General features: G+C 39.9%; 1 protein-coding gene across 18 annotated transcripts in view; it reads left to right on the top strand.

Annotated features, from left to right (window-relative positions):
• MAST4 (microtubule associated serine/threonine kinase family member 4) overlaps positions 1-21681 on the top strand; it is a 556979-nt gene that overhangs the window by 390098 nt on the left and 145200 nt on the right. The window contains exon 1 of one of the 18 annotated variants that reach the window (XM_079144843.1): positions 9103-9869. The exons of 15 other annotated variants lie outside the window; for them this stretch is intronic. In XM_079144843.1, coding sequence (XP_079000969.1) covers positions 9778-9869 — 92 coding nt within the window. In that variant the 5' untranslated portion in view covers positions 9103-9777. 2 more of the 18 variants (XM_079144847.1, XM_079144845.1) reach the window with 2 other exon arrangements.

The raw sequence follows: 21681 nt of genomic DNA, 5'->3' as shown, positions 1-21681 counted from the left end.
CTCAAAAAAAATCAGTTGTGTGCATTAAATAACTAATTCTTTGAAATGAAGAATATCATTTTTCACTATATACACATCTGGTTAATAATAAAGCAACCTAGTTTTTTGAAAGTACATTATTTTTTCTAAGTAATGAAAGAAGAAAGTTTACAACACAATGTAGGAAAGTGGGTGGGTCTGGAATTCAAAACCGCTCATATAAATGCACAGCCTCACAAATCTGCAAATAATAACGTATATATTCAACCAAAAACAAAGCATTCTATGGATTTATAACTCAGTCAGCTTTGAAAATACCCATTTGCCCACTTGCCATAGACAGGTAAAGATTTATGTCCAGAAAACAGAGATATTTTTCATTTTTATATTATAAAATTCCTGCAAGTAGGAAAGACCTTTTTTAAAAGCAATTTTAGTATTTATTTTCAAGGCTCATAGAGCTTTTACTCATGCATTTTATTTCATGTGTCAAAAAATATCAGTCAAATTTTATGAAAATGTCAGAGTAAAAGTATGTTCTTCCTTAATTTTATAAACTCTTCAAAGTATTTTAAAACTCTCAGAAACTTGAGCTTGTAGGTCATAATAACAAGACTAGTCAAATGTTTGACTTCTGGAAATTAAAATTGTTGAATTAAAAATAATTTAGACGCAAAAATGTAAAAAAAATGTACAGAATAAAATCAATCATAGTCTCACAGATGTTCACTAAAATAATTTATTTCCATTTTCATTCATGTATAATCATATATAACATTTTAAGTAGTATAGATCATGATACTCCATTTTTAAAATAATTTCAGGAGCATTTCCTACTTATTACATATTTTTAAAACAGTAATGTTTTTGTTTCCTATGGTAGTGTAACAAATTTTGACAATCTAAGTGGCCTAAAAGAGCACATATTTATTCTCTTAGAGGTCAAAGGCCTGAAATCAGTTCCACTAGACTGAAGTTCAGGTCTCAATAAAGCTGAGCTCCCTCTAGAAGCACTGAGGTGGGATCTGTTTTGCCCCTTCTCTAGATGCTAGAGCTGCATTCCTTGGCTCCTGGCCCCTTGCTCCTCCATGTTCAAAACCAGCAGCATAACATCATTTTTTAGCTTCATATTGTCACCTTCATATCTCACTCTGCCCCACATTTAAGGCCCACCCAGTTAGTCTAGGAAAATCTCCCAATCTCAAGATCTTTAGAACCTGCATATCTTTTGAATTAATTATTCAACCCACTTTAATGGTCTTTACTGGTTTTATAAAATTCCATTTTATGGTTGTTTTAGGATTTATGAAGGTTTGCCTTTGTTTTGTACCCCCCAATATTGTGCTATTGTAAGGAATTCTGTGATTAATTTCTATATCCATAAACCTTTATGTACAAAAAGGTATACTTTAAGTTCTTTGGTTAAATTCCAGATTGTGAATTATAGTTCAGATATATATATATATATATATATATATATATATATATATATATATGGATATGTATATTTTGTGTGTGTGTATATATATGCACATATTTATCTACACAGATGTATGCTCATATATCTATACAGACATATACATATATGTGTGTTAATTCTCAAAGTTGTTTTTTAGAAAGTTGGTACAGAGTACTTATATATCCCACCCTCACCAACATTTAGTAGTTTTTGGTACCAAGGAGTGAACCCAGTAGTACAAGCTTAACCTCTGAGCCACATCCCCAGCCTTTTTTATTTTTTATTTTGAGACAGGGTCCCACTAAGTTGCTGAGGCTGACTTTGAACTTGCTATTCTTCTGCCTCAGCCTCCCAAGCTTCTAGGATTACATCACATCCAGCAGTATTATCATTTTTAAATCATTGCCAATTAGAAAGGTAAAAATGATATTTGATTGACAATTGCATTTCTCTGATAAGCAGAGTAAATACTTTTCATGGCTGACATTATATTTATTTCCCTTTGAATTACTGTATTTTAAAAAGTTTTCTTGGGGATTAAAAAAATGATGCAAGTTGGGCATGGTGGCCTTTGCTTAAAAAGTCTGGCTAAAAATGTCAAGTCCTCACTGTTAGCTTTTTTCACTGCTGTGACAAAAAAGACCAAAGAACAGTTTTAAGGAGGAAAAGTTTGTTTGTGTGCTCATGGTTTCAGAGGTCTCATTTCATTAAGTAAAGCAACCTAGTTTTTTAAGAGCACATTCCTCAGGGCTAGAGGTAAGGTAGAACATCATGTCAGAAGAGTTTGGTGGAGGAAAATGGCTCACATGATCAGGAGCAGAGACTGAGAGAAGTTCACCAAAGCCATGCCCCCAATGCCCACCTCCTCCAGCCCTACCTGCCTCAGTTACCACTCAGCTAATCCCTGTCAGGGAATTAACTTACTGATTGAGTTAAGGCTCTCATAACCCAATCATTTCACCTCCGAATGTTCTTGCATTGCTCACACATGAGCATTTGGAGGACACTTAATATCTAAACTGTAACACTCACTGACATGTCATCCCAATTTGTGACAATTTGAATCAGCCTTAAAAATGGAATAAAATTCTGTTACAGAAGCATATAGTTTCTACCTGTCTGTATATGTTCCTTAGTGGTACTTTGAAGGAAACTCTTATCTCTCATTTTAGTGGAATATTGTCCATAAATTTAGTTATCTGACCTGGAAAAATATTCAAGAAAAGAAGAACTGATAAATTAACCTTAATCTTGTATTACAGAAAGGCCTTGGTGTCAGCTACTAAGGGACTAAATATAACCACACTGACCCACTTAAACCAAATTGACACTTCTTATAATTGCACTGTAATTCATGCTCAGGAACTGTATGAGAAATGATGTACCTTGTACCCAAGCTTCTGGATCAAGAAGCACCATGTCCTTGAAGTTAACTCCAGACTGAGAGTCTAATGCACGGATTAGTATAGCTGGTTCACTGTTACCATCGAAAAGCATTTAGCATTTCATACATAACTAGTAATATATGTATGCCTACCCATAACTGGTTACCTCTGTGTGGTCCTTATTTTCTGACATTTTGAAAACCGAGACAATAGACTTAAAGGGTACAGGGTATATTAATGATGAATAGACTCATGGACTTATGAAACTATATTTTTGAATAGACAAAAAAAAAAAAGCTTTTAAAAACATACGTAGGGTTAGTCTTCAAAATATTGAGCTTCTAGCCCAAATTTTGTTATCACTTACCTTTCTAACTGGAAACAAATCCATTCTCAGTCTTTTCTTCCCACTATATACTCCCCTCACCCTTCTCCCCGCCATCATTTCTCTCTCTCCTTCCCCTTCACCCTGGTCTTAACAGTCATCCTAATGTTGGTATTGAGGATTTAAAGATGAAGAAGATGTAGCCCCCACCTTCAAGGAGCTCATGCCCTTAGTGGAACTAATCTGCAAGCAAATTTGGATTTGGACAACAGTGACCAAACCCTTCCATGCAGAAATGGTCAGGGGCAGAGTCTAGGAGAAATATGTCTAATCCACTGGGGGTAGTAGGCTCCTAACAATGAATGCCTTTAACAAGTAGCAACAAGTCCAATCTTAAAGCAGGGTAGGAGTTAGCCTTCCTATTTATGTAAGGGCTTCCTATTTGTGAGATGAGGGGATTTAGCTCCAAATGTTGTTCTCAGCTCCTTAATTGGATCACTGCTGTGCTGGGGGCCATTGTAGCATGTGGTTTATTGATGGATCTTCCAGACTGCTAATTCAGAGTAGAGAAACACTCATCTCTGGCTGTCTCCCAGTAGCCTCCTCCCTATAGGGTGAGTCCTCCGACCTTGTGAGGGTGCTCTGCTGTTTCTGGCAGCATGTTCTGCTCTTCCCAGCTTGGAGCTTTCTTTGAGTTGTAGGCCTTTTCCCAGGGCCCTCCCCTGTTTGAAAGAAGGTGGCATTAGGTCATCCTCTCAGGAAGTGATTCTGAATGCCTGTCCCTATACCCTTCCCAGTCTGTGGGCTGTGCTTGGTGTTCTGCTCTTGCTTATTTATCATACAGGCCAAGGAGTCACTACTTTGGGAGGAAAAAGTCCTTCATTTCATATATCTGCCCATTCTCTCCTCTTAGATTTTGTGAAGTTTCTTGCAACCTTTCTGAGCCTCTCTGCTTCTCTTGGGATCCAGAGAATGCCTGAGGAAGATGTTGCTTTCTCTGACCATTCCGGCTGGTCTTCATCCTGTCCTTTCCCCACTTGGACCTTATCCTTCACTCCATACTTGTGGATCATGTAATTCTCGGTTCAGGCTATCAGGAAAGAGAAATAAACTATTTGTTTCATTTGATCCATTCACTTCAGAAATTGAAATCTCGTTCCACAGTGTTTCTTAAAATACAATGTAAACCTGTTTATGCAAACTTTCTCTGGGTTTTTAGCATTTGCATCTGTCCTTACAAGTTCATTTTCATTCATCTTTTTGTCTTCTTCCATGTTTTAGCATTATGAGTACAAATTTGTTTAATAAATATTAGAAGACACGTCTTTCAACTTACTCCTCATATATGCAACTTTCTTCACATTTCCATCTTGGACTTTAAACTTTATTTCCTGACTTTCTCATTTAGGGCAGGAGGCATGCCATTTACACTCCTGTCTTCAAACCTGCATGACGGCAGTTAGAGGGTGACCAGAGTGGACCCGTGGTGTGGACCACCTTTGCAAGCCATATTGAAGTGCTCTGAAGATGGGAGTGGAAAGAGGTCAAAGTTAGCTGAATCCCTAGACCAGGTCAGGATCAGGGGGAATGTCAGCAGGGACTCAGTACCAACCCCACTCTTGTTAGTGTCTTCATCTTGGATGTGGCCACGTCACTCCAGCATCCTACAAAGGGAGCTGACTGCTTCCCAGACTCATACCCACCCCAGAAAACATCATGTCCCATAGTGTGTTGGTTCAAAAAAATGCTCTGGGGATATTATCTTTTAACACTGCTCTGTGTAGGGTTGAGAGGGCTAGAGAAAAATGCTTCTTAATGGGCAGGGGCCTGCTGGTGGAAAAATAGATTCGAGTCAGTATAGAGGACCTGACATTTTCTATACAGGAGGGGGGTGAGCAGTGAAGGATTTCACTGTTTCTTTCATACTCATTTCTTCCTAAGCTAGCATTTCAGTAGGTTGACAAGCTTATTTTTCAATTTCGTTTACCTTTCTCAGAAAACAATGGCCGATAATGTCATCCTGACAAATGAATGAGTGCTCTGGATCACAAAGCTTATCCATTGTTGTATAGCTTAGTTGTTGTGCAATAAGTAGAAAATCTTTCTGAATAACTCTGTATGTTGGCCTAGACCAGCTATGTTCTTCAGAATTTCTAGTAAGCTCACTTTCCTCTTAGTTCTGTAGTCAGAGTTGTGCTGTGGTTGCAAATAAACCATTCTTTAGTTTCTTTAGTTTCTGTGTAATTATTTTGTCTGTAGGAAAATGTCAGTAGTTCTGACAGTTTTAATTCTTGTGTTTACTGACTGCACTAACTTCTGAATCATAGGTTCCCAAATCAAGCCAAACAGGTTAGAAGACAAGGTGCACTTCAGTGTCACACCTACTCTTATCTTAAATGAGTGTGGGAATGTACTAGACACTTTCACTGTATCAACTAGTACATTTGTGGCTCCTTGGGCTCTTTAACCTACTTTTATATTTTCACATTGGATAAAACCCAAATCCTCCCAAGCCTTTTAACTGTAGGAAAAAAAAAAAACAAACATTTTAAATTATATGTAGCTAAAACTACATATCCAACCCTTTAAGAATTTGCTTAGATTCCTAAAATGCAGGAAGTGCGGGTAGTGATGACACTTGAGGCCCACAGGCCAGGAAAAGCATCTTTCAATCAAGAGAAGAAATAAATGGCTTATGTCATTGATTTATTCATTCTAGTTGCAAATACATGGGCTTTTCTAGAGGGACCATTGAGAAAGCTAAGAGTTGAGAAATTATCACGTCTTAAAATCATCCAGAGCTTGAGTCCTAGCCACTGTGTCTTCTTTAACTCATGTCTATTCAACCACCCTATAAGAAATCTGCCCTTGGGCTGGGATTGTGGCTCAGTGGTAGAGCACTTGCCTAGCATGTGTGAGGCACTGGGTTCCATCCTCAGCACCATAAAAATAAATAAATAAAATAAAAGTATTGTGTCCATCTACAACTTTAACAAGTTTTTTAAAAATTAAAATAAAAACAACTTACCATGTTTCAGCCTTTTAAATCTTTGGATCCAAGCTCTCTTCCACATAGTCCTTTTAGTATTCATAGATAGCTATTGCTTATCCCCTAAATTTTCTCTGCTTTCAACAGAGATCCTCAACCCATAATTTGTACAGCACAATTTCAGGTCCTCTCTCACCATCTTGAGTGCTCTCCACTGGGCAGCCTGCAGTGTGTAATTATCCCTCTTAATCTAAAAGTGAACTCAGAAAGTTCTTCCTTGTGCTTGCCTGTTCAAGAGGGAGGTAGGACTCAAAAGGAGTTTCCCTCCGGTTTGGTTGTGACATTTCTTAGACCCATATTATGACCTGAAGAATATTAGCACTAATATCATTCCAGTTAAAAATGAGTCAGTAAGGGAAGGTCTTTAGAATCTGAGCATATTCTCATGGGATTGTTAAGAATTCAGTATTCTTTAAGAACATCAATTGGTCTGTTAATACCGATCGTTTCAGTTCAATGCATCTTAAGAAAAATAGTAGGTAGTTGGGCATCTGAAGTGTCCACTCAGAAGCATCTTTTCAGGTGCCTGTACAAAGTAGGAGCTGTCAGTTTCTGGAAATATAGAGATCAATAAAATGTGGCTTTAGGCTTCAGCACTGATAGAGAAGTCAGCAGTGAACAGCCAATTATAATACAGTGTGATTAACACCGGTCAAGTTATGTTCAAGGCCCTGGAGAGCAGAGAGCATATTGTGGGGTACCCTCCACTCCAGGCCTATGTCTTTCAGCATAGTATTCTCTTAACTTCTCTATACTGACAATATTTCTATGCAGTATACTAGCCACTGCATGAAGGGGGTTGTATATGTCATCTCATTTGAATTTATGCTTGTCAGCTTCTTAGAGGTTGGTCTTACTATTTGAAGTCGGGGAAAATGGGCAGAGAGTAAGTGATTTGCCTAAGGTCACAGTAGGTGTTGATCCAGAATTCAAACCCGAGATACCATCTTTCTTAGAGCTTTTAGGTAGAGCTTTACATAGTTCCCAACCATGGGTGAGGTCTGCTTCCCAAGAGACATTTGATAATGTCTGCAGATATTTTTGATTCTCACTACTGGTATCCAGTGGGTACTGGCCAGGGATGCTGCTAAACATTCTCCAAAGTACAAAAATATTCCCCAAAGATTTATGGAGGCAAAAATGTCAATAAGGAGAGATGCTGCTCTGGAGTATGTGTCTATCTTTGTGTCAGCCTATAAAGTATCTTTTTGTACAGTTATCCCTGAGTAGATGTAGTGTGGGAATGGGGGGTTGATTCCAGAAACCCTCCGTGGAATTCACAGTGCTCAAGTTCCTTATAGAAAATGGTGCAGCCAGGCATGGTGGCTCACACCTGTAATCCCAGTGGCTCAGGAGGCTGAGGCAGGAGGATCTCAAGTTAAAAGACAGCCTCAGCAACTTAGGGAACCCTAAGCAACTTAGTAACACCCTGTCTCAAAATAAAAAATAAAAAGGTCTGGGGGTGTGGCTCAGTGGTTAAGAGGCCCAGGGTTCACTTGCCAATACCATTAAAAAAAAAAAAAAGTTTAGTATTTATATATAACCAACCCACATCCATATACTTTTAAGTCATTTCCAGATTATTTATGCTATCTAATAAAATGTAAGTACTGTATAAATAGTTGTTACCTTGTATTTTAAGGGAATGAGGACATGTTTGATATTGATATAATTTTATTTTCAGTCTGAGTATTATTGAAGCCAGAACCTGTGGATACAGAGGATTGATTGTACCTAAAACTACTTTTTAAAAAGAAGAGATGATTTAGTATAGGGCAAAAATAATGGGTGCAGACTCTCAATACCTGGGAAAGTGTTTGTCACTTAATAACACTGAGCCTGTTTAAATGTATTCTTTTCTATCTCTGAGGATTTCAAGGATCTATGGGGACTGCACAAGAATGTAGGGAGACTGTGCATAAGAAAGCCCTGTACAAGAATTATTCTCAGAAACTCTTAGAGTCCTTGGTGTGAAAATATTTCTGTGGGTCCCAAGAATTAACTACCGAGGACCCCACAGCAGACTTCTGTATGCTCACCCCCTCTCTGCTTCTCAGCCCACTGCCCTCCCTTCTCTTTATCCTTCCTCTTTTTGTAAGTAGAATTGTTATATTATTTGCTGGATGGACTGAGCCACTTTTTAGAGCTTTCTTTTTCCCCTGAATTAAAAAAAAAAAATTTTTTTTTTACTATTTGTTCTCACATCATACCAGATTTAAAGCAGTAATTTAAATTCTACTTTTCCCCCTTTATATGCTATTACATAAGCATTTGTGGTTTGGGGGAATTATTTAAATACCATGCCTTATTTCAAAATGAATAACAATAACTTTGATTCATTCCTCCCTCTCATTCCTTCTTTTCAACCTCTAACTTAATTTGAAGGGAAAATAATTCCAGCGTTTGTTAAATCAATGTCAAGTAGTATCCTTACACTTAGTGATTGGCCATTAGCTAAATCTGTAGTTACCAGTCATGATGCCACCATGTGCACTGTGATAATCCATCAAGTGGATGTAAACTCATAAATATAGTTTTACTGAGGTTTTCCTTGAGTGTGGCTTCGCGTTTGTGTGTTTTTCCTATACAACAAATAGCTAGCGTCACTGCAAAGTCATTAGGGACTTCCCTGGGAGCATTTTAATGGTGATCCTTCCTGTGGTGAATCAGTGATCAGCCTTCAGGTGTGCTCAGCACACTAGCGTGTTCCAGAGCAGCAGCTGGATTTATTTATTTATTTTGGGGGACGGATCCATTTCGGGCTCTGGGATGGGGGAGCGGAGGCGGAGGATGCTCACTGTCCCGCTCCCGCTCCTGCGCGGCACACCGGCCTCAGCTCCCTTTCCCGTGAGGCACTGTTGGGGAGGCACTTGGGGGAGTGTCCTCCCTGGGGGTGGGAAGGGGCTCTGCCGCCTCCTCTTTCAGCTGGATCCAGGGAGGGTACATGTAGGTGTCAGGTTCAAGTCCTCCCATAGGCCAGTTTTCTAAAAGTGCTTTTAAGTTTCCGTTTGTTTCCAGGAGGGGAGGGCAAGAGGAGCTTTTTCTATTCAAATTCTTTTCCTTGTATGTAGATACCAAAAGGAAATTCGGCACTGGGCATGTTCGGATGTGAATGGTTTTGCTGATAAGCAACAGCCTCCCGGAACCAAAGACTTAAAATAGTCAGTCTCCCCACCCCCCGCGGGAGCTGCAAATGGTATCTGCCAAACAGATGACAAAGTACCTTGGACTGAATCACACACAGACAGCATTTTGAACAGAACGCACGGCTAAACTCTTGTAATTACTGTTTATAGCTGGCCAAGGCTCACTAGGAGAGGGCAAACCCAAGAGGAAATAAGTTTCCTGAACCTTTGAGAGATGGCTGTGTATTAATTAAAGGCTAGGACGGGATGGGTAATCTCAGACATGCTCCAAGTTGTTCTTGAGATCACAGTTCACATCACGTTTTCTCTGGAGGGAGTGAGGAGATAATTGGGATTCTTTTTTTTTTTTTTTTTTTTACTGTTTCTTTTTTTTTTTCCTCACCCTGTTTTGGTCTCATGGCCTTGAACCCGCAGTGAATTGAAGAGAGAAAGAAATGGATATGTCTGACCCCAATTTTTGGACTGTGCTCTCAAACTTTACTTTGCCTCATTTGAGGAGTGGGAACAGGCTTCGGCGAACACAAAGGTAAAAACGCGGGATCCTTCCTTTCTCTTCCCAGAGGCCCCTTGGGCTGGGCTGCTGGAGCCCCTTGGCAACTGGGGTTTTGTTTACTGGGTGACAGTTTGGAAAGTTTATACCTTGCCAGGGGGGCATCATTTCAGGTGTTCAATCGTCTTTAGGATTTCCTGGGCAATCTGGATGAATGTGCTTCTCAGGGTTCTCCTTTTGAAATGTGGGTAATAAGACATTTCCTTGTGAGTGGTGGGGAGAGAAAAAGAAGAGGGGGAGGAGACTTTGTCTCAGTGTGTCCCTTTGATCTAATCGTGTTTATCCATTTCATCACCCAGACTTCTTAGCCTTCTGGTACTCTTTGTAGAAGCCTTTCAGATGCTCCTCTCTATTAAATATGTGACCTTTATAAGTTGCAGACATATGATGCAAAGATAGTCCAAGTTAGCCTATCTCCTATTTACTGCTTAAAGAGGCAGATCTGCATAACTTTGCCATTTTGATTTTTTTGGTTTGCTGGCATTTATTACTAATACAGGGCTGGCCTTTTCATTTTGAAATACATATCTGACAGAATAGGTAGGGTAAATTTTTCAATGTCAAGATGAAGCTTATGCTGTAAGTGAAAGGCAATTCAGAGATAGTTTGCTGCCACTTAGAATAAGAAAATATGATTTTAAAGGAGGCATTTCTCTCCACATTTCTCCACACAGCAGTAGCATTGTTGTGGTTTGAGAGGGGCATACCCTCCCAGTTGTGCAAATATGGATTCCTTGTTTTTCGTCAAAACTTGCCTTACACATATATGTGAATACACGTGAAAACAACAGCACAGCCAAATAAACAGGATGCATACTATCAGATTTGGAACTCCACATTCTCTGTGCTCCACTATTCAAAGAACACCAGAAAATGGTTCTTTCTGTTTTCTTATACCTGTAACTGTTTGTATAATGTAAATGTAAATATGTAATACTTTGGCAAACTTAGTAATTTTTCCTTTTGAAATTTTCCACGGTTATTTCTTATATTTCAAAATATTCTCACATACACTTTGTACTCACACATATCACATGCTTGTATGTGTATAAGTGAATGAAATCTGGCAGATTCATTTCAAGTTGTACCTTAATGTAACTTGAACAATGTTGATATCACTAAACCATGTTGTATTATTGCGTAAGTTGTGCTTTTCAAATAACGAGTCTATGCTTTTCTTGTTTGGCTACGTAGTATATTTAGAGACTCTTGTAGTAGCTGTATCATTGATGTATCGAATCTCCAAAACAACTAAGAAAGTTGAAAAGAGATAAATGCGATGCATGGACAGGCCACTCTCCACGTGTTGATAAACCCTGTAACTTCTTACCTCTTCAGTGAGACAGGTGCCTTTTATGTTTCTGAGTGAAGCCTTCCTGGCTGCCATGAAGCCTTTGCTCATACCTGGAGTCAGTTCTTGGGGAGATAAGGCTGCCCTGGCACTGTACCTGGGTCTGACCTGAAAAGCAGTCGGAGCCTTTCCTTCCCTTGCCTACCTGTTGATAGTACAGTTGGGAGAGTCTGACCTGGTCAGACCTGGCATTAGGGCAATAGTGCCCAGTCTGATCACTTCAAGTCATACAACCTATGTTGGCAGAGAGTCTTGATTCTAAAGTAGCCTATGTTCTTCCCAGCAAAATGGGAGAGCATGAGAGGACCACATCCACCCCTGACCCCCCAAGACAGAGAACTTTATCTTCAGTTCACCAAAACAGACAGGGCGGTGAATTTTCCTCCATCCCTTCTAGGAGTGCAGGTTGCCACAGCCCGTTCATTATTGGGGGAATCTTCAGGATTCTTGGAGTTTGGAAATAAACATCCAGAGGATCATTCTTGCATGCATCTCAAAGCCCCAGCATTGCTTTAGATTTGCATGTCAAGTATCCCTTACCTGAAATGCTTGGGACCAGAAGTGTTCCAGATTTCAGAGTTTTTCAGAATTGGAAATATATTCATAGACTTTACTGGTTGAGCACCCTTGAATTTTTCAGATTAGGAATGATGTCCTCTCTTATATAGATTTGGAAAAATGAAGGGCAAGTTTCCTTCTCTCCTGGGAGCGCATATAGCTGTGTGTTCTATTATTATACAGTGGTTAATTCTGGGACATGAAGCATATGCTTGCATTCTTACTCTTCCCTCTGGGATGCTCCTTAACTGCACTAAAACCTATCTCCAACTCTAGCCTCATTTCTTACCTGGCTAGTCAGTTTCCCTAAGAATCTCTCCTTTCCAGAGGACCTTATTATTTCAAAATTGTACTGTACTTTTGCCAGGCTCAGTGGAAGGTGTCCTCAGTATCCAGGTGAGGACACTCATCTTGCCCTCAGTTAGACTTGCATCAGCCCTTGGGTTTTCGCTCTGGCCCAGCCCTAGCTTTTTTCTTGCATACCTGCTGACTTGTCTGACAGATCATTCATTTTGAATGTTTTAGCCCATCTACATTTTCTGATTCACATTTTAATCTAGAGAACCTCATCTTAACCTATCCTTTAATGTCAGTTTCCTTTTTGCAATGGTAAAATACAGCTATGCGCCTGTGAGTGAGCATCATAGAGCTCATAGGGTAGTTTGTGCTGCTTAAATAAAAGAAAGGTTGAGTGGTTTCAGACTCCTACCTTAAACCTGAGTTATGATTCCCAATGTTGTCATGCAAGTTTTTGGTTTGCTGCATCATATCCACCTTGCAGGTCCAGCACAGCACTGGCTCGTTGGTTTGGTTTGTCCTCTCACAGGAAAACTTTTCAAGTTTCTCTTCCAATTCAGAGCCCTGCCTGGCCTGTAACTCCCAGAGTTCTTAGGGAAAGGAGCCTATAGTCTTACTATTAGGGCAAGATCTTTAGAATTGTGGAGAACTGATAAAGTGTGCCCTCGTCCTTCATTCTTTTTTTGTTGACTGTAGCAGACATTGGGCTTTCCGGATGCATGTGGACTTGGTCTCCTGCTTTGCTGTAAAGCTGGGATATTCCCCTGGAAATGACTTCTTTCTGTGACTTCCTTTGCCCTTCTCTCCCCTTCCTAGTTTCATCAAGGCCATCTCAGAACAGCCATTCACCTGCTATTTTGAAGAACAGAGATTCGGGCTGCACAGACACACTTTCACCCAAATTTTTTTAGACTAACGTAAAATTAACATGTTTAAAAGTTTTAAATTTTGTAGATCTGTAGGTACTATTCTCACTGAGGATCCCTTCACAGCAATGGAACTTAATTTTTCTGAGTCCCTATTATTAAAAGATGCTTATAACATCTTTTCCTGTTGGATTAAGAATTTGGGGATCAGGTCAAGCTTGAGTTTCAGTTGTTTCTTCTGGATCCTACTGTAAGTACAGGCTAACATGGATTTTTTAAATGTTGCCACTAAGTTTCAAGATGAGATTTTAATTGTGCTGAAGTACAGTCTTGAGAATCTAGAAGGTGCTTGATTTCTACTCTTAATGTTCAGAAATCTGTCATGTTTTCATTTGGCCAAAGTGATGATCTACAAACTTGGATGACACCTCAATCAGTAAAACCCGTATCCATGCCAGTGAGCACTTTGTGACATAGTTGGTTAGGCTGAGCAAGTTTTTGAGTGCATTTTCATAGGAACTCCAAATTCTGAGAACTAAAGGACAAAAGAATTTTTTTTGTTGTTTTATTTTGTTTTGCTTTGTTTTGGTTTGGTTTTGCTGAATTTGCATTACTCAGCAGTTGCTATGAACAGCAGGTACATTTAGGGATCTTAAACTAACTGCTGTAGTTGTCAGAATGTCCTGAATTTTTATGCACAATGCATCTTGCCTTCAAAAGCATCTATAATGTTGTGAGTTTTTCTCTTTGCTTTGCTCACAGATATATGGGAAGGATAGAGAATAGATTTCTTTCCTGCTCTGGCATTCTGGATATTGGTGAATTTATAGTCACCCTTTGTACCCAAAGCCCAGTCAAATTTACAATAATTAAGCACCTTTTATGTACCTGCACACTGTGACCCAAAACTGAATTACAAACCATGGTAATAGAGAAGTATTTACAAGGTACATATAAGCCCTAGGAGTGGCTTGTGCTGAATAGAGACTTTGGTCTCAGGGAGCCAAGAGAGGATTCAAGTAGAAAAAGCAATATTTAAGGAAGTTTTGAAGGATAGATTAGTATTCATATGACTAGACAGGACCTTCCCAAGGGGCAGAAGGAATGGTGCATACAGTGGTTCGGTGGCCTTGGCAACACAGAGTTCGAGGAACTATATGTAGTTGGGTATTGCTGGAGCAGAAAAATGTAACTCGGTGTTAGTGGAGCAGGAAGCAGGAAGAGGCAGTCCAGCATCATGGTTAGAGGGTAGAGCTGAAGCTGATTCACCTGCTTTCAAATCCTGACTCTATGATGTTAGGTAAGTTAGCTTTTTTGGACTTCAGATGCTCACCGATGAAATCAGGATAAGGAAATTACCTAGGATTATTGTAAAGATTAAAATGCATTCATATGTGTAAATTGCCTAATGTGCTGAGTAGCACATAAAAACTCTGAATAAGTCTTAGCTGTTACCATTATCATTATTACAATGTGGGGATGAGACTGGGGAGGAAAGCTGAGAGAGCGTGTTCTTCCTGTGTGGGAGAGAGATGACGGGTGGTACTAGGGTTTCAGGCTAGGAGTGCAGATGAGAACTAGATACCAATCAGTAAGTCATTACAGTTTCCTAGCTGAAAGATTTTGCAGGCCTGAATAAAGAATGGTGTCTTTGAGAGAGATTGAAAAGGTTAAAATTGTTAGAATTCAGTGAGCCATTGGCTCTAAGGGACAAAAAAAGATTCCTTGATAGCCCTGGGGTTTTGGACTCAGGGAACCTGGGAGATGGAGAAACCACCTGTTCATATAAGAGTAGAGAAAACACAAGAACCTGTACTTGCAATCTCCTCTTTTATCTCCCCAAACATAGTTATATCCACCCTTGTTGAGTGTCGTCTGTTGTGTGCTGGCTGCCACAGGACATTCATGCTTTCATCCAGGCCATGCTGGTCAAGGGGTGCAGTGGTGGGCAGGACAGAGTGCTTGCACCTCACCAATAAACAAGTATCTAAATGAGTTGATTGCCAAATTGTGGTCAGTGTTCCTACAGTTTTAAGCAGTAGCTGAGAAGAGAGTAACTGGGCATGGGGTTGGAGACTGCTTTAGATAATGTTGTCAGGGAATGTCTTTCTAAAGGGTAATATTTAAGGGGAGACCTAAAGTATGAGAAAGAGCTGTCTGTGGGAAGAATTTGGAGGGAGCTATCTGGGATCATCAAAGGCTCCCAGGGAGGAAAGAAAGAAAGTCCCTCTAGGCATTTGGTTGAATACACAGGAGCAGGGCACTTGGACAGGACAGACCAGAAAGGACAGGCAGAGAACTATTATTCAGACTATCAGAGAAACGAGTTAGCTTTATCTGGGAGAGCTAAAGAGACCTCATTTAAGGGATTGGCAGAGATGCATCCAGGTATAGGAAAAGTGACTTAATGGGAGCGGGAGGATCCCCCAACAAACAAGGGCACCTAAAGAGTGTTTTAGCAAGGATCAAGGAGGAGAATGGTCCAGTGGTTCAGAGTTAAAATAAACATGTATGTTGTAGCTGGCAATTGGGAGATCATCGATGCCTTTGGCAGAAATAGTTGCCCTAGAGTGTTCAGCTGGGGTGGGTATGCCACAAGCCAGGAAACAGGAGTGCAGTGAGGAACTGCAGACTGGGGGTGGTGACTCCTCTCTGTGGATAGCTAAATCCAGTAGCCACACATCATGATGTCCCGCCCTGTTCTCATTCATAGCTGGCCCTACAGGCCTCATCCCTGAATCATATTCCCTTACTCACAGTTGCTCACTTTATCGTCTGCTTCACTGCCCAAATTGGCAATGACAGTTTCCTTTTCACCTCCTCTTTGTCAACTCCAGTTCTTTCCACAGCCTATGAGTCTGTCCTTTCTACAGGTTTACACTTGGAGTTTCTCTTGATTTAAAGCCCTGACTCCAGGCCTCCCCAGCTCCCAGCCACCACTAGTGGGTCTCCTCCTGAGCCCTGGGGCTCAGCCTTTCCCCTGTAGCCTTTTCCTCTGGCAGCTGAGATCTGGTCCCATTTGTTGCTCCTTCTCTCCAGGCCTGACCTGCGGGCTTAGCCGCTCCCGGGAGTCCCTGCTCCCATTTCCTCCCACTCTGTGCTTTGCCCAGGCCTGTTTCAAAACTGCTTCCTTTCATCCTTTCTTTGCACCCTGGACTGTATTCTGCATATCCCTGCAGGGCTCTGCCCTCCCATACTTCTCTCATCTCTGGTTAGCTCCAACATGGCAATGTCACAGATATTCTCAGGGAAGAGGAGAAAACCGAAACCTCCAAGATCCAAAGAGACCCTTGCTCCCTGAGTGATTTTTGCTGAGAGTCCGGCCATTCCACCTTGTGACAGACTCTGTCTGTCTCACAGACTCTATCTTCCTTATTAAAGCTCCCCAGGAGCTACAAAGGACACAGTAGGAATATGCACTTTTCCAAACTGTTGCTTTGGGCCTCTTAAGTGAAGTTCACAGTAGGAGCTTACAGTTGGTTTGTTTTGCCTCTGGAATATGCAGGTCTTTTGTGAGGGAAGAGAAAGGGAGACCTGGAGGAAGGGAGGAAAGAAATGAGAGAGGTGAACAAGGTGGACACAGAGCTGTGTGGAAATGCAAAAAGGGAATTTCAAATAAAGTTCACCAAAATAAATCCTTATTCAGGCACGGTGGTAATACTAGTGACAAGGGAGATTGAGGCAGGAGGATTGCAAGATGGGGGTCAGCCTGGGCAATTTAATGAGACACTGTCTCAATTTAAAAAAAAAAAAAAAAAAAGGGAAGCAGGGTGCTATGGATGTCACTCAGTGATAAAGTAACCCTGGGTTAGATCCCCAGCACCAAAAAAGAAAGAAGGAAGGGAGAGAGGGAAGGGGGAGGAAAGAACTCAGTCATTAGAATGTGGAGGTTATGCTCCATGCAGAGGTGTATGGAACTGAACAGCACTGAGGGGTGTGTGCATGTGTTTGCCTTAACTTTTGAGGTAGGGTAGTGTATTGGTAAGTCCACAGTGAGGGGTAGAACCTTTTATTCCTTTCCAGCTCTGTTTTCTCTTCTTACAAATATATCCTGTTATCAGATGCCTAAATAAACATCTTCAAAACAGAGAATCATAAGCTTCAAGATAGATACCATCAGCTTTCTGGACTAAAAACTGACAGATATTAGGGTCAAGAAGTCGTTTAAGTCCACATGTGGAGATGGCTCATAGAGGAGGAATCCTGGGATAGGATAATTCTGAATAACTCCAGAGATTCTTCCTTGATATGGAATGAGCTGGGTTTTGGGGAGAAAATAAGACCAGAGTCTCTGGCCCCACCCGTCTCCATACACACCCATCTCTAGTTAGAGTGAACATGCACAAAGCTATTTTAATCTGAACTGCCTTCACTGAGTAACCTAGTCATTTGGGAATGACATCATGGTAACTGAGTAATCCCTTTGAAAGTTAAAAGTAGAGCCACGATGTTAAAATGGTCCTGGGGCTACCTGGATGAAAGTAGGTTCAGGGTGTGCATATAACCATCCATTAAAAGCAGTCATTCTCTATCAGTAGAAGTGTTAGCTATATAGTGGCAGATTTAGTTTTTGTGATACATAGCACATTTTTTAATTAGATTGCTAAATAAACATTCACATGGCTGTTCATACTTAGAGTTTTGGTACTTACATTTCATTTTCTTCTATCTGCCTGGAAATTAGGAAAGTTCCATTCATGAACTTGGTTGTAAATTCTGAAAATGTTGACCCTAAACCTTGTTAGTAGAATCAGAGGGTCTGTGGGACATTTAGCCACACTAATGGCTACTGGACATGCTTGTTAGAGAAGGTGATTATACTGATAACAAACTGAACCATTGTGTTGTTTAATCTTGAAGGAAAAAGACTAATACAGACTTTAGGCTTTGATCAACACTTGACTGAAATAGTTTGGTAAGAAGAATAGGCAGTTAACGTTTAGCTCTTATTTTCTTAAGCACCCCAATGCTTGCTTTATTATAGAACCCTGGGAATTTCTACATTCTGCTGACTTCCTGGTCTTCCATTTATCAACGACTCTGATTTTGTTAGAGTTTAGGGTCTCTTAGCAACTGCAGTTGCAGGCAAAAGTACAGACAAATGCAGATCTTGACATGGTAGGCCAACTACCATTTATGTTCTGCTTGAGCTTTTAACTCTTTAAAGGTAATGAACCAGCGCCCCATGTCCCTGGAAAGTTTCTAAGCTGACATGGAAGTTCAGATTGCAAGTATCCTTTGAAAGTGATATATAAAGTTCAGAGCGAATTAGCTGGGTGGAGGGAATGGGGATCTGACAGATCACACTGTGAAACTTGCTGAGCTTTCTGAAGTTCTTGGTCTCATAGAGGGAAGAAAGCAATAGCTTCACCAGGCCCAGTTTACCATATGAGTATTGGTAGAAAATGTATTTGCTGTGCTTTTTTTTTGTTCCTAATTTTAAATGTTTTAGTGTATGTTTATGTCTCAGACTTGACTGTCTCTCTTTCTTAAGAGTATTAGATTACTGCCTAACCACTACTGAATTTATTTGCTATTAAATCTGAAGGAAATCACTGAGCGTGTAACCTACCTGAAAACCAGTTAAGCCCTCTTCTCATTCATGTCTTTTTTAAGCATATTTCTTTAGTTGTAGATGGACACAATATATTTATTTATTTATTTATTTATTTATTTATATGTGGTGCTGAGGTTCCAACCCGGTGCCTCACAGGTGCTAAGCAAGTGCCTATTACTAAGCCACAACATCAGCCCTCATTCATGTCTTTTAAAATGCAGTGGGAGAGGTATCTTTTAATTAGAAATTATAATTATTAAATATTTTACTTTATAGATGTGTGGAAGGGTGAAGGTGGAAAAAGTACTTTTGCTGTGGGAAAAACCAGAGCTGAGTAAAGCTCTCTAGGAAATACGGTAAATGAATCCTTTGTTACTGTAAAACAATAGCTATTAAGTGGCTATTATGTAATGTTATTTCTTAAGTCTGAGTTGGATGGCTTGTTGATCTTGGAACTCCAGATAAAATTCCTATAAAACTATGACTTTCACTTGGCTAATCTCAACCCTTTTGAAAGAAAAATCTAAGAATTGTCTAAATAGATTCCAAAGTTGAACAAATTTTATTTTTTCATGTGAGGATTAATGGAATTTTTTGTCTTAGGGTACATCCAGATAAATGTGGATAATTTGCTAACTCTAAAACTGGCTCATTGTAAAATCACCCTATGTTCACCTGACTACTCTACAGTGTAGGCAGTTGGCAAAACAACTGGCAGGCACATCACCCACCTTGGCAACTTAGATGAATGATTCTGGATTGGCATTTTCCACACCTGGTAGGTCCCTAGGCAGATGAATTTGTCCTCTTCAAACTCAGCTGGTGGGATCACTGGAATGTGGGTAGTTCAGGGGGCTTTGGGTAATAGTATGGATTCTGTGAAATAAGTGTCCATGCTTATAAGTCATTATTTCCTACTTATAGGACTTAGATGTTTGGACCATGGAGCTCATAAAGAATAAATTTTTAAATTTTGTTTTTTACTGTATAGCCTGTAAAATTTGCATGTAGTGTTCTTTCTTGTAGATGTCTTCTCTCCTGCCAAGTTCAGGTAAGTTAGCTTTAGAAACCAAGGATTTTAAAGTGAGAAATCAGTGTTTTATTGACATCGAAATTTACACTCAAGATTAGAGACCTGCTGTCTTCAGCTCATTTCTTAGATCTTGGTGATTTGGATGCCATTTTACCAGCATAGCTGTCACCAAGACGTCCTCCTGGCAGGTGGACTTCATGTCTCTTTGACATTTGGTAGTCACTGTTGGATGACTTCTTACAGGAGGCTTTTTAGAGAAGAGCAAGTGGGAGTTTTCTTGTCTTTTTTTTTTTTTTTTTTAATTTAACCGTAAAATTAGTGTACCTTCTCATGTCAGACTTAAGTGATTTGGGAAGTTAAAAGGCACAGAAATTGAACTGGTTACATATTGTATGATACGACTTTCTGGTGCCATTCCAAGGCCATGCAAATATTCCATGGAATAGGTCCCAGGGTGAAAATCCATGAGGGAAAAGGACTCTGACTCTTGGCACAGAGTCACATATTCAGAAGCATTGTATTCAAGCCAGAGTAAATATATATGCCCTTTATACTTTCTTTCAGTTAGCAGAAATCACCTCTAAACACTTACTTTGGCATTAAGGAAGCTCGTCATGACCTATTGTTCCAGAAAGATTATAGTCCTGTTTTAAGCCAGTTCTTTAGTTCCCATGTAAGTGGCATGCCCTGCTGGGAGCTGAAGAAACAACCTTCGCTTTTCAAACCTTCCATTCTAATAGGTGTGTCCAGCAGGCAGTGGCTTGTAGCTGTTCCTTCAACCACTTAACAGGTTTGATTTCAAATCTATTTAATAGAGAAACTAACATGGTTGGAGGGTATTCATGGCCCAGCATTTATGGATTTTGTTGGGAAGTCCCAGGTGTGTATATATCTTAAACTCTATATTAAGATCTATTAAACTAAAGTGATTTTGTTTTTGCTTTTGTTCTCCTTTGGTTTATTTTTGTCTTCTGGTCCTAGCCGGAGCTGGTTAAGATGTCTTAGGGGTTATACTGGGGAGTGCAGTATCCTATCCTGAAAGCTGCACACCTCTTCCCATTCCTTTCCTTTGGCTGCCTTCAAAGCACTAAAGAGAAGTCAAGTGATCATAAACGGGGCCGAAAGATAGGGAAACCAAGAGGAGGAGTAAGCTCTGAAACATGGGAAGTTAATTACAGTTAAAAATACTTAAAGGGGCTGATTTATGAGTCACACATCTCTTTGTGACCCTTTTACTGCCTTGGGAGCTTGCAGATGCGCCTGAATCACCCTCTGAAACCTGATAACCTAATAACCTAGTTTCACCAAGTTTGACTTCAGTTGGATGGGGTATGGGGATTTGTCACATTGCCTCACTTTTTTTTTTTTTTCCATTTATATACCAACTCTTGATTGTACCTTTTAGATGACCGGGGTTGGGATTATCATCTAGGAAACAACAACAGTGTGTACAGGATGATCCTTTCTTTCATGTAGCTCAACCTAAGGGGATTAAAAAGCAATATAGACACATAATTATAGTAACATATGATAATCAGTGAAGATCCACCAACATCAGCCAACAAGGAATGACAGGGAGAATATCTAGTGAGGAAATGGGATATATATTGTCTCACTGAATCTACAGAATGACTTTGTTAAGGTTGTATTATTGTGTTCATTATACAAATGGAAAAAAAATTGAGAGACAGAGTAATGATTTAACTGTCCCCAGATCTAACCAGTAGAAAGTGGCAAACATTGCTAGCCTGTTTCTAAAAGAATCAGAGCTCCAACAATATTCTAATTACCAAAAATAGTATTCATGAGGTAAGATTGTCATTTTTTAATTTTATGAAACAGAAGCCTCTTAGCAAGACGACACTTGTGGAATATAGATCTGACAATTTTTATCTTTCCTATAGAAATGCCACTTTTCTCTCTGAGGAAAGAGAGTGAAAAGTAGAAGTAGGTTTTATTTAGTTTTAAAATTGCCACCTGCTGCTTCTCTTTCTCATTAATGGAAATCGTATATGTAATCTCCTGTAATTTCCCCATCTTAAAGCATCACAGTTTATGATGATATTTGAGTGGACTTGCACTTTTAAATTGAAGCTTTACTTAGGATATGGCTCTGAGCAGCTGCT

The sequence above is a fragment of the Sciurus vulgaris genome (genome assembly GCF_902686455.1).
Source record: "Sciurus vulgaris genome assembly, chromosome: 6".
Lineage (NCBI taxonomy): Eukaryota > Metazoa > Chordata > Mammalia > Rodentia > Sciuridae > Sciurus > Sciurus vulgaris.
The sequence above is the reverse complement of the archived record's forward strand: the minus strand, read 5'-3'. Positions and strand labels throughout refer to the sequence as shown.